Raw genomic sequence first — 13,901 nt, forward strand, 5'->3', positions numbered from 1 at the left:
AAACAATAAGAGAAAAGCAAAGAGTGGCTTTTCAGTGTCTCTTGCTCAGGGTGTTGGTTCCTGTTGGTCCAGCCAGAACCTTCTCAAAGGCTGGAAGAGAGCAGAAGACCCTAAAAAGAAACAAGCAAAACAAAATTTTCATGTGAGACTCCTCACAGAAGGCAGAAATCCCCTCTGTGCTCCTCCCTGGCCCCTAGCTCTCCATCTCTGTCACAGAGCTCGGCACTGTAGCTGTTAAAGCTTTTTGTGGCACAGTGGTGGGAGTCTGGTGGGTGGGAAAGCAAGTAGCAAAGAGAAGAAAACCAGCCAGAAAGGCAAGAGATGAACCAGGATGTAAAGGGAAAGGAATGGAAAGAGAAAATGCTCGAGATCTTCTACAAAAGCATCTCTATGCCCAGCACCCTTATGTCTCACTTAAAAGGCAAGTGTGGAGAGAGGGGGAGAGATGGTAGCAGGGACCTTTTACTCCCCTGCATGCCACAGCATTTGCTCTTTGGAATAGAGTGCGGGTTGGAAAACCAGGCAGTGACACCCTGTGGGACTTCCTAGGGCAGCCATTACCCAGGCCACAGTAGTCACTGCTGGCTAAACATTGAGCTGTGGATTGCTGTGGCTTTCTTTGAAGTCATAGCTAGTTTTGGATAAAGACAGAAGACGAGTAGCTGGCACTGTTCTTTGCTTTACATGTCCATTGGTCAGAAGCTTCAATCAAGTCCAGAACCCCATTCACCTGGAAACCCTGCAGACACATTGTAAGAAGTAGCACCTGGCCCTGAAAACCTTGTGCCCTAAACTGTAAAGGAGATTATATTAGAGTTTTCAGGAATGAGCAGCTGGGCTTAGAGAGACTGTGGTCCATGAGATCACACAATATGCCTGGAAAGGGCCAGGAAATGATACCCAGTGGTTCACTATAAAGCAGAGTCCAGGCCCTTCCTTGACATCTGATGAAGCAGGGCTGCCCCACATTTTAGCCAAAATAGGCCACCCAGTTTCTTATTAAATTCTGTCAGATGCTGAAGTCCTCTTTTCATGTTTTTTCACAAATCCCCTGCTGTGACAGGAGGTTTTCGTGGCAGATGGACTTCTAATCATCTAAGGTGGAAAAGCCCCAAGAGCTCTCTGTTGGGGAGGAAACCAGCAGGGAATGAGACCAGCAGGTCATCAGAATCATCTATGCACAGCACCTCTTTCCAGTGTCTAGAAGTCCCAGAAATAAAAAGACAGCAGGGAAGCCTCTGCATGGCAATCTTGCAACCCAGATTTTTCATGTGTTGGGTGGGATTTTTTTTTCCTAGAGACCATAAGTGTATTTTGCTTCTTTGTTCCACCCTAGAATAAGCCATTTGGGTGAGCTGAGTGTTTCACACAGGTTTTGCTGCTTTTGATACACTAGAGCAGGTTAATCTGGCTTTGATCAAAAACTGAAAACACAGTAGTAAGAGCCTCCAGGCTAAATTGTGGTAGTCACTGAATTGTGCTCTGGACACACCTAGAATGATGAAGGCAGAAATGCAAAGCAGTAACAAATGCTGGAGTTGTGGGGAAGGAAAGAATCCCTGACCCATCTGTCTAAGCAAGAGATTTCCACAGAGCATGTGAGGAGGGAATCAGGTGCAGACTACATCGATCAGACTGGCCTTGAAGCTGTCCCCTGGCAGTTCCCAAAGAGGTGCCCCAGCTGAAGCTAATCTAATCACTTTTAAAAAAATGCAGAAATGGAATCTGCCACATGGACAATTGCAGGCTGAAACAACTGCACTGACAAAGGGAGGTAGGGTTCAGTTGCTTGAGCTTATCCAGCCATGTTATTTTAAATGCCCTGTGGGAGCTCAGAGATCTGCACAGGGCTGGCAGATGTGTCACAGGACCCTACAGGATGCTTAAAGCAGCAGCTCAAGGATAATTGGGGAACCCTGGGGCATAAAAGAGTTTAGGCAACCAAGTCCCAGAAGACTGTTTCTAAGATGGAGTCCACTCTGGAAGCACCTGGAGGTGCTGTGTGCACAGTTTGTAGTGCTGGCCTGCCTTGGCTAACAGAACCTAGACATAAGCCTGGCGTTTGCTCTGCAGGTGTTGTGAGAATTACCTGTCCTGCTTCTGCTCTGTCTACAGAGTTAGATGGTCCATTGAGCAGAACAGCTCTCTGGCCTAAGAGAAGCTCTATGTGCCCAAAATCCTTTACATTTTATCAAGGAGGCCAATGCTTTACATTTTATCATAGAATCATGGAATGTTTGGGGCTGAGAGGGACCTTAAAGGTCACTTAGTTCCACACCCCTTGCCGTGGGCAGGGATATCTTCTGTGACACCAGGTTGCTCAAAGCCCTACCCAATCTGGCCTTGACTCTTCTTTAATGCTGAGGATGCCATTTTTATCACGAGCCATAGAGAAGAGAAAAATGAAATTTACTCATAGCCCATTAGGCTGCTTATGTGTCTTGAAAGGTGCAGCCCTTGAAATTCTGGGGTGTTTCAGAGTTGAGGCAAAGGTACACACTGTCCTGGATGGGAAAATGTGTGGGCAAGCTGCTCCTGCTGCATTTTACTCCTCTCTGGGGGTAAGCTAACCAAGCCTGCTGTATTTGTGTGTTGACAGAGGGAGGTGGCCTGCCAAAAGTGGTGACAGTGAGCACGGCTGTGTCTGTGTCTGTGGACGGGAAGATGGGAATTGCTGCAGGTAGGACATTCTGGTTTCTCCTTTTTATCTTGAATGAAATGGTTGCATCTTGCACTGAGTGTGGGAGCTGAGAGCTGTTAAGCTTGTCATTCAAGGGAAGTGACAGGAGCCACAATAGCTTGTGGTATTGAAAACTAGGCTAAACAGAGAATAATAGAACAGGTACTGAATGGCTGACAGGCTTCTGAAAGGGAAGCAGGCTGTTTGAATGGAAGCTTCCCATCTCCATTGCTGATGAATTTGCGGATTGAGACTCTTTCTCTGGAGCATTGGTAGGCTGAGAAGTCTGTGCAGGTTTAAAACTTTGCAGGAAACACTTTTGGCTTTGGAACAGCATCATGTTTATGCATGTCCATTGGTATCTCAAATGAAAAATAACTTCTGGTGGTGGAGTGGGCATGTTGCTAGATCTTCAACTCAAACCCATAGATTGCCAAACTTATCGTTGTGTCTGAACTTTAAATCCCCCTTGGCAGACCTTCCCTAGTCTGCACCTTGTTTTAGAAAATTCATACAGCACATTATTTCCAACAGAATCCCAAAGTTTTTGAAGATTACCATTTTCTGCATTCGTTACTTCAGCCTTTTCAGAAGTACAATAAACTTAAAAGTGAAACAGAGCAGCCATTTAACAAAACAAACCAACAATGCTGGCATTATATCTAACTTAACCACTCAGCATAGGAGTATTGCAGTAGGAGAAATTGTTTTGGTCCTGGAATGAGTGACTCAAGGAAGAGGAGCATTTTTCTAAGCATGAATTTGAGAGGAGAAAACATTTATTCAAAAAGAAGTTTATTTTTCGTGATCTTTTTCCTACCCTTTCCTGACCTGTGGGTTAGAGCAGAGGCACACAAGCAGTTTATCTGTGTTGTGGTTTAAGCCCAGATAGAAATTATGCACCACACAGCCTCTCACCCCTCCACCCCAGTGGAACAGAGAGGAAAATCAAAGTAAAACTTGCAGTTTGGGATAAGAACAGTTTAATAATTGAAAATGAAGTAAAATACAGCAATAGTGGTAAATTATGATGATGATAATAATTAAAAGGAAAAACAGGCAATGCACAATTCAGCTGCTCACTACCCACTGTCCTATGCCAGACCCCTCTTCCCAAACCCAGACTGCTCTCCCTTCTAGGTAACTCACCCCAGTTTACATACTGGGCATGATGTTCTGTGGCATAGAATGTCCAGCTCAGGTCACCTATCCCAGCTGTTCTCCCTCCCAGTTTCCTTTGCTCACCTCCTCACTGGCAGAGTATGAGACAAGGGAAAATGCCCTCAACTCAGGATAAACACAATTTAGCAAAAAACCAAAACATCAGTGTGTTATCAACACCATTCTCATTATGAATTCAAAACACAGCACTCTAACAGCTCCTGAGAAGGAATTAACTCTACCCTAGCTGAAACCAGGACAGTCTGGCACTCAGCATAAATAGAAGGAAGGAAACTTCTTGGTGGAAGCACTGGAGCAAGAGCAAGTGGCAGGAGGATCTGTCCCTGACAGAGCCATTTCTCTTCTGTCAGCAGTGCTTTTCACAACCCCTGTGGAGATTTCCACCCACTCAGTTATGCTGAATATTGTCTGTGTGGACATGCTGTGAAGGGGCAGGATCCTTGCAGAGGGTGGAGAAAACAGCAGAGGATGGGGAATCAAATCATGTGAATACAGTAACAATAAGGAAAAAAAATCTGTCATTTGTGGAAATGATGCAGAACCAGTTTTCTCACTGGCAGCCACAGAAGGTGAGACACAGAAACAAATTTTCAATTGCTTTTGTTCCTTAAAGGTGTTCTCAGTGGGATTGATACCATGGTAATTTAGAGTTATGATACTACCAGAAGTTTGGTACCCAGCACTGGTTCCCAGAAAGCCAAATATCTAGGTAGACTTGTAGTTTCTGAATAAATGCAGTCATAGTTCTGTAAAAGGGGAACAACAGAGACTTTTTAAGTTCCCCTATAAAAGAACAAGTGGAATGAACTGGCCTGTCATTCTGCCACTGATCATTACTGTCACTTGTTTGACTTGATGGTGCTTGAGGGGATTTGTAAGCACTTTGAAATGTTCACTATGCATGCAGTGAAAAATTAAGCTCCAGGATTTACAGCCGTGCTCATGGGGAGGGAGCACCCCCAGTGCCCCCGTGGGGAGAATGTCAGTGACAGGGAGTGTTGGGCCCCTTGTCTTCTGGCAGATGAATGGCAGTCCCCAGCCAGGGCAGAGTAAGGCAAACTGGTAAAATCAAACGTCCAGGAAGATGACACAGGCCTGGCTGCTGTCAGGGAGTGAGGGAGCAGTCAGATGGGATTAGAGAGTTACAGTCTGGAGGGCTGAGAGAGGGGATGGAGGGGGAAGTGCAAGGGCCTCCTTCCTCCCATTTCAATCTGTCTTGGCTCAGTGGGAAATTCCAGAATGGGTTTGAGGGGGAGTCCAAGCTGCTCCTCTTGCCATTAGAGGTGTTACTCCACACTCCTGGTGGAGAGGTGGCCAAATTCAGGAGGGAAAAGCAGTGTCCTTTGTCCTGCCCTACCCTCTCCACTTTCCATCCATCCTTTTCGTTTCCCCATGGGCCAAGCCTGTGGCCTAGCAGGGATGCATGAGGGGTTCAAGGTTGCACACAGATTTCGTGGAGGACATGGTGGAGCCAAGGCAGGGTCCACTTGTGTGAGCTGGGTTGGGGTGGTCTCTTTGGTGGGAAGCCACACAGGCAAACCTGGCTTGACTATAACTGTTTTCTTGGAATGAGCATTATCTACCTGCTATATTGTGCTTTGGCACTTCAAAGCACTAAGCAAACATTAAGTAATGCCTGGATGATTAATTATAATTAATTAGAAGGCAGCTATTCTCCTGGGATGTCAGTCCAGTACCTTTCACGCACACTAACTGCGATGGAAATGAAAAATAAGGAATGGTGATGGCATTCTCCCCAAGCCATGTCCTGCCCCAGATAGCACTGTCATCTGCTCCCTCCCGTGAGTCAGTAGCCTGGGGCTTTCTGATCCTCAAGCTGCAAGGCAGAAATCACATGGAGTTGCTGACAGAAGCTTTTAGTGATTTAAAGCCCCAGTGAAACCACTGGAATCTGTGCAGGAGTTCAGCTGTCACTTTGGGCTGTGGATGACGTCTCTTTCATTGCCTGACCTTCTTGCTGTTCAGCTTCCATGGCTCTCAGCTGTCTGCCAGTCCCAACAGGGGCAGGTAGGGCTTTCTTTCTGTTAGGTTCCTAGCCAGGGTTGTCATGTCTCAGGGATGGGAAACAGACAATGGGGCATGCACAGGCTCCATGATGCCCAGTAAAAATAATCCAAATGGGCACTTGGGAGATGTGAATTTATTTCATACAGCACTTCTCTGTTCTGTTGATACTGAAAGTTACTGTTCTTACCAGCACACACAGGACCACAGTGAAATTGTTAACCCATGACACCAGCAATTCATACAGATGAATTTGGGGAGAGCCCTAGGCAAGCTCAAACCAGGGACAGAGAAGAGAGATGTTGTCTCTGCTTTAAAGACAGAGTTTTGGGACACTGAGTTATCAAGACCAATATTTTCAGAAGAGTTCTGTACTCACAGAAGAAACATATTTTAATTTTTTTTTTTTCAAAAGCATTTGAAATCAGTCTGAAAAGTACGTAATGGGGAGTAATTTTGCCATTTTACCTCTGGTTAAAATCCAGCCTCCATCAGTCTGATGGAAGCTCTTAACTTGAAAAGCAATTCCTGGCCAGCTTGATGTCTCTCCATCCTCTTCCTTGGTCTCCATTTTTGCTACCTGCTGTCTGCTGCCAGCAAGCAGGAACAGGAGGTGCAGGTGGCTTTTTCAGCAGCACTGTTGCTGTGGCATCTTTTCAAGCTAATCTACACACAATTCTGTATTCCTACAGTTTTGTTGCCTGGATGGATAAAACATATCAACCTTCTCTCTGGAAAGTGACAGTTGCCTCAGTAGAAGCTATTAAAATGCATGGAAATAAGCTCTAATAGCATAAGCACCTTTTCCATGGAAATAGCTGCATATAAACTGGAGAATTAAAATTATTTCACTAGGCTGGTTCAGAAAGCAGCATTAAGATACTCATATAAAGTCTGAGGGTAGCTGATCTCTTGAATGTGTGCTTCAGTATTCAGAAGGAATGCTGTCTCTCTTCTCATGCTGAAGGTTGTGCCAAAGTTGTCTCAGTGCAGAGACCTCTGTGAGTTCCTGAGGCATCACCAGGTGCCTTTATGGAAGTCATGGTCCCCCCAGCATGCAGTGGTAGGATGGATAGAAAGAAGGAAGACAACTCATTTTCAGCCCATCACCTGCTGTGTCTGGTTTCTGCCTGATGCCAGCCCCTTCTGGCAATCCCCAAAGCCCAAGCAGATTGTCACGCATCCATTTGATCCAACAAAATCAGAGACATCTGAAGGGGCCGTGCCCTGGAACTGAGTCCCAGAAAGTGTTAGGGGCACTTGTAAGGCAGAAATGCTGCTGATTTTAGTGCTAACAGCAGCTGTGCCATCTCCACCTCTCAGGACATCTGTCTGGAGGCTGTTACCAGTGTGCACACACACATTTGGCTGGCCTAAGGCTTGAGCCAGTACTCTGAGGCCATGGTATCCACATGGCATGGTGCCACTGGTGTGCCAAAACCAGTGTCTCTTGCACCCTTCATCCACCCCTCTGCCTGCCACCCATTGCATTCTGCTTGCACACTGAACCTTGAGGGAAAGACCTGTAAGCACACAGGCTGGTTTTAGGGGTGTTTCTGGAGCACACCCAGGCTGTTCTATGAGCCAGACGAAAGTGAGGATGTTGCATTATTTTGCACTGGCTCTGGTCTGACAAACTTTGCCTCTCATCAAGGTTTGGCATCAGTGCTGGGGCCACATGGTTCCCTTTTCAGAGCTGATTATCCTCCAGCCAGGTCAGTGAACAGGCAGAGAGAGCAACATCTGCCTGCAGAACTCCATATAGATGTCTCCACGCACAGACAGTGACTGGGGACAAGAGGGACAAATAAGTCTATTTTGACCTGAAAAGAATGCTAAAAATAGTCATGTGAGGCATCTTTCATGGCATTCTGCTCACCCTGGCTGGACCTTAGCAATTTTCTTTTCTTTCATGGTGTATGTGCTGTCTGCATAGGCTGTAAGATCTTCAGCATGGGGATCATGCCTGTGTGTGCAGACGTTATCTATTGCCTTGGGATGAGTCCTTGTCTGGGGAAAAACTGAAGACAATAGCCAGTTCTGTAGAGTAAATATTTCTTTGTAGTCTCTGCTGAGTGCCTGACTTTGTACACTGCACCACTTACCAGGGAAAAAGCACTAAGGGACTGAGCCCTGCCTGTGTGGGCAGTGCTTCACCCAGCACAGATCCTGTGGGAAGGTTCCTGTGCCCAGGCCCTGCCCTCACCAGCCTTTTCAGGGAATTTACCAATAGGACCCCAACAAAAAATTGTGTACAATGAGTTTTCCCTTTTGGGGTGTGGTGAGGCATCTCTCCAGGACATTGTCAGTCCCAGAGCCTGTTCCAGGCTGCAGTTCCAGGCTGCAGCTCCAGCCCAGGACCCCATTCCTGCCTGTGTGTAGCAGAAACCTCCTCCCCTAAGGTTATCCATCACCGCCGCCTCTACAGCTCCTCTGACTGGCATGGTTGTCACTTGAAGGGAAAAGAGCCCTTGACACTGACTCAGGAGAGACTTGCACAGAGCTGGATTTTTTAGATTGGCACCCAGTGCCTTTGCCATGTTCCCTTTGCTTGCAAATTATTTGATATCATTTTAATTCTGAGCCGAATTAGAGCAGTGCACGGGTTGCCATAGCAACCATTTCCTTGTGCCTTTTGGTCTGACTCATTGCAGACAATTACTCTTGCGCTCCAGGATTCACAGATGTGATAGGAGAAGAATCATGTGCTGGGCTTTCAACTTTTTTTTTGCTTTTAATTTCCTTCCCAGCCTCTCTTCCATTAACTCCTGCCTACCCAGCATCAGCAGGGCCCTGTATCCCTGCCCATGGCCAGCGGTGCTCAAGGGAGCACGTTGGATGTGTAGATGCACAATGTGTGAGGTGATTTGTGCATACATGTGTGTATCTGCATACATAAACAGCTCCTCTGCAGTGGGTTGTGACATCCCTGGGATCCCTGTCTGCTCATCTCACTGGGGATGTGCACAGACACTCCTAGCCACAGAGCAATTTGCACTTACTCCTGGCTGTGGTGTTTTCTGTGGGTGCACACAGGGTTGATTGATGCCTGGGGCCATGGAGTTTTGCTCAGTGTGCAGGGGCTGTCAATAAACACTGAGTATTTTGGGGGACTGACAAAGTGTGAGGGTTGTGAATGGTGCAGGACCTTCCATTTGAAGCTGTGTAAAGATCCTCAGGCTGCCAAGCAAGTGTCTCTGACACTCCTGACAGCACCTAAATCTGTGTGAATGCAAGGCCAGTTCATTACCCTGCTCACACCTATTCCCCCAGTGCCCCATGTCTTTGCATCCAGAGTACATGGAATAAAGTGGAATTGTCCACAGCCTTAGCTCAGGTATAACTGGTGTTCTGAGCTGTATTAGGACCTATGGTTCATCAGAGGAGCAAAGCCATGTGAGAAGATGCTGAAGAAGATCACATGAGCAGTCTGTAGATGGAAGGATGAAGGTGGTAAATGTCACAGCAGAGGAGGTTATAAGAAATGTCTTGTAAGATGGTTTGGCTTAAATTCAGCCAAAGCAGAAGTAGACAAGTTTTGCAGGGTGAGAATTACGGAAACTTCGATCTGAGTACAGCTCCAGCCTCCTCCTAAGATACATTCTTCTAACCATCAGACTCAGCCTGAATTCTTCTTCTCCTGCCCTATCACCTAAGGCAGGAATTTCCCTATCATAAAGCTTTGTAATGGGACTCTGCCATCCCTTTCTGCTCACAAGACCTTTTTCTTGTGTTGCTTTCACTCACTGGGATACAGAAACCCCACCCATAGGATCACAGGTAATTCTGGTTAGATGCACCTCTACACTGCTGCCCAGAGTGTGTGGAGGATGTTCTGCTGCTGGCTCCTGGCTCTGCTTTCACAGACAACCGTGCAAACTCTGGAGGGTGGGGAAGGAGCAGTTGAGATTTTGGGGACAGTGTGAAGCACCCAGTTCTGTGAGGATTCTGATTCTCTTGCCCACCATCTGTCTGCCATGACAAGCAACTGCTTAGGCTGCTTAAGATGGCTCTGCAGAGAGACTATGTGGAATGGAAAAATAACAGACAGCAAAGAAGGCTGCCTTGCCTTGCCCTGCCCTGCCCTGTCCTCCCTTAGAAGTCAGAATTACAGGGATAAAGTGAGGATTGCTTACATATCAAGCTGAGTTAGATCTTACAAAGGAGGTTAAAACAAACAGCATAATATTCTTCAGGAAAAAAGAAAGAAGTAGGGCCACTTCTGGTCAATAAGAGTGAAGTTGAGATCAAGGAGTCTATATTCTGAGCCAAAACCGAAGAAGACTCTGTGCCTAAGTTATTGATAAGGACAGAAATATGATCCTTGGGGAAAGAAACAAGCTGACTCCCATGAACAAGCAGCTCAAGCTGTTTAGTGCACTCACAGTGCTGGGGCTGGGTGCTCTCTGGCCCTGGGGAAGCTGGAACATGGAAACACGTGGTTATTGCAAGGGGCTTTTTTCAACTCTGCCCACAGTGGTGACTCCACACAGTCTGGAAAAGTGAAAATTCAGCAGTTAGGATTAAAGAAAGGCAAGAAATAAGTTTGTCAGCTTCAGACTTTTAAGTGTGACCTCTGTAATGTTTGTAGCACTTTAGAGGAGATCTTCAAGAAAAGTATAATTATTACCAAGCAGTTAGGGGAAAAGGGAGTCAGGCAATGTGAGTTTTATCAGTGCTGGATAAAACCAGGCCAAGCCAATAGCTTGCTTTCAGATGATTGTTTTCCTGAAAGGCAAAGAAATTTCAAAGGTCTCATCTCTGTATTTCAGTAGAGCACTTGATGTATGCCACATAGGAAACAATTAGTTAGACTGGAGAAGATCAAGACAGGCAGAGGAGATGTAAGGGGTAGGGAGGGAGAAGTCAATCAGGGAAGACAGCAGCAGCAAGATCACCTATCAAAGTCTAGCAAAAGGTTACTTGTTATACTCCCCATGGTTGCCCATGGGATTAGCCTTTGCTAATACTAACCTGAGACCCTGACTCAGATATCTGTAGAGATTGAGGGAGTATCCTAATGATTCAACGCTAGAAGGCATTGCTAGTACAGGGAAGGACCAGAATATTGTAGAGAAAGCCTTATTTGACCTTGGCAGGAGTACCAGAAACAGAATGAATTTCAGTAGTACGACAGACAAGGTCATATGCTTGACAACTAATAATAGAAATCTTCTGTAAGCTGGGAACTCTGAGAGATCTGGCAGAGAGCATAGCAAGCAGGACTAGAGGCAGTCCTTGTCTTCTGGGAACTGTTGAGCCAATTTTGCCAAGTCTCAGTGAGGATCCTCAGGGTGGATCATCAGTATAAGCTCCCTGATGCCCACATAAAATTCAGGGAACCATTATCATTGCCAAGATCTGTGCTGAGAACGTTGCTGAAAGGCAGCTGGAGAGACTTAGTGGTAAACATATCCTGAGAAAGGTCAGGGAAAAAATGCTAGGATCTTCTGTATTAGGTGATGATGGGATGATGGTGAGTCACAGTGTGATGCAGTTGTGGATGAAGCAAATGCTGTTCTAGTACACAGGGAGGTGTTCCCAGTGGGAAAATGCATTGATGCTCCTACCCAAAGCCCTGTGAGACCTTTCCTGTAGTCTGTGGTATAGTTTTGGTCAGAGGAATACCAGCTGAGACAGGAGCAGACAGGATGGACAGATGCTGAGAGGAAAGGGAAGTCTGGCTTTGTGAGAGGAACCTGAGAGCGTCCAGCTTGTTTAACCACATTCAACCAAAAAGCCAAAGGAGATAGGATTCCTGTAATAAATGCATCTTGGAGGACACATTTAAACTAAAGCACATGGTTGTATGGAGACAGTGTAGTATAGACAGGCCAGAAAAAATATTTAGTGTGCAAAACTAGAAGAGGGTTTCCGTCTGTTAGGGTAATGCAGCTTTACCCAGAATCTGGGGTATAAAGACAAATGGGCTTAAGCTGTTTCTTGAAAAGTGTGTAATAAAGTGGTGGTGCCTTGAATAGAAAGAGCTGTGACTCTTTGAAGTAGGAGCAATGTTCACACAGCCTAGTGAGTGTTCTGTGAGACATTCTTTGGTGATAAGGAGTAGGGAAAAGTGCTATTTACAATTGCATGGGGAAAGCCATGTAGTCTCTAGAATATAGAGCCCAGATAGTGATGGGTGAGGAGAATTTTTCTAAAAGGAGGAGGAAAAACTGGAAACAGGGTGACAGTAGGTTACAGTGTTGTTCCAGAGGTGAGGAAATGCTTGCAGTGAAAGACTTCATTAGCTCAATCTGCTTATTGTACCTAAAAGAAGACTGAGAGATGAATTGATGTAGAGTATAAAGTGCCTTCACAGAGAGATGCTGGTTACTGAAGGTTTATTTTTTTTAGTCTAGGGAAGAGAGTAACAAAAACTGTGACAGAAAAACCAAGCAGATTCAAATGAGTTAGTAAGAATGAATGCTAACAATGAGCATGAATAGCTATTGTCATAAGATACCAAGGGAAACAATATTTTCCCCTTTCTTGAGTGTTTTTCAAATCAAAGGTAGATGCCTTTCTGGAAGATTTTATTTAGCTGCATATAAATACTCACTGTTGGTCTTTCTACAGGATAACTTCTCTAATTTCTGTTTCATAAGCTAAACAGATTGAGCTCTTTAAGCCTTTCACAGGAAGGCATTTTCTGCCACCCTCAAATAATGTTTGTGGTTCTTTTCCACACAATTTCCAAGTAGCGTGCGATACGCGGAAGGTCAGACTGGATGATCTAAAGTCCCTTCTGGCCTTTATATTCTCTGAATCTCTGCCTCTGTGAATTCATTAATGTTTGCAAGCTCCCAGAGAGCTGCCAAAGGCAAGCACTATAGAAATGCAAAGCATTGTTGTTACTCTGCATATTTCCCTTGAGCTTTATGTGGAGCTGGTTGAATATCTCAGGGTATCGTCTGTGCATATTCCCTCAAATGAAATACCTGCATTCCTCACTCCTGCAGTGCCTTTTCTGAGTTGATTTTCTGCAGCTGTGCTAACAAACAAGTTTATTCCCAAGTTAGGACTCAGGAAAAGCAAATGTGAAGGGGCAAATCTCTGCTTGGAGCCTCAAGCAAAGAGCAGCACATTGTCGTCCTGGCCCAGAAGCTCCACGCAAGGCACAGTTATTATTAGCATCTTGCTTTGCTTTCTCCTTGGCTCCAGGTGCCCTGCACATGGCCTCTGCTTGGCTGCAGCACAGCATAACTGTGGGGAGGACACATCTGGCCCTTGCTGGATCCTTTTCCCCCATTCTCTAGAGGGAGAAAAGCTGTGAGGGTGCTGCCTTGTCCCCAGGTTTCCAGGGCTGCGATAGATGTGGAGAGCATCCCAGAATGGCACAGAAAATCTTTATTTCCTCACATTTCATTCTGTAACTATAGTCATTGGTTAATGCTTGTTGTATTGCCCAGTATTCTTGGAGGGAAGTCTTTTTGGTCCTCAGAAATCCCATGGTGGGACTTGAATTTCTCTGGTGGGAGGATAGAAGCTGACCCTCTGACCTGTACCTCCAGTCAGTGCTAGCAAACGCTCTTCAAGCCAGCACAGTGGGCTGCTGATGGATGAGATAGTGAGGAGGAAGTCTATTTTATATATTTTACGTGTTATATATACATAATTACGTGGTTATATAGGGTGATTACATGTGTGCTTGAGTAGCTATGTAAGCAGGACAAATATATTTTTTTCAATATCAAATATTATCAAATTATAATAAATCAAATTGCAGAAAATCACAGCCTGCTCCCAGATAGTTCATGAACTGAAAAAGCCCAGAGTCATCAGATGAGTGTGCTGGCTTTTCTTTTTTTCTGCTCTGTGTTTCTGGTATTATATGAACTGCTGAGTAGTATCTGTGTGCACTTCTCTACCTACCTGGCAAAATTAGATTAAACTATGTGTCACAGACACCATGCTATTAAACAATGATGGTGATTCTCCTGCAGCACAAACCTTTTTAGCAGAACAGATGCCTCAGCTGTGAGCAGATTAAGAGTAGCTGGGTTCTGCTCCCAGT

General features: G+C 45.5%; 1 protein-coding gene across 2 annotated transcripts in view; it reads left to right on the top strand.

Annotated features, from left to right (window-relative positions):
- CACNA2D4 (calcium voltage-gated channel auxiliary subunit alpha2delta 4) overlaps window positions 1–13,901 on the top strand; it is a 107,581-nt gene that overhangs the window by 45,606 nt on the left and 48,074 nt on the right. For both annotated transcript variants that reach the window (XM_085049359.1, XM_085049360.1), the window contains exon 27: window positions 2,600–2,680. In XM_085049359.1, coding sequence (XP_084905485.1) covers window positions 2,600–2,680 — 81 coding nt within the window. The remainder of the gene's footprint in view (window positions 1–2,599; window positions 2,681–13,901) is intronic.

Source organism: Lichenostomus cassidix, chromosome 1Ab, assembly GCF_008360975.1.
Source record: "Lichenostomus cassidix isolate B80296 chromosome 1Ab, HeHo_3.0, whole genome shotgun sequence".
NCBI lineage: Eukaryota > Metazoa > Chordata > Aves > Passeriformes > Meliphagidae > Lichenostomus > Lichenostomus cassidix.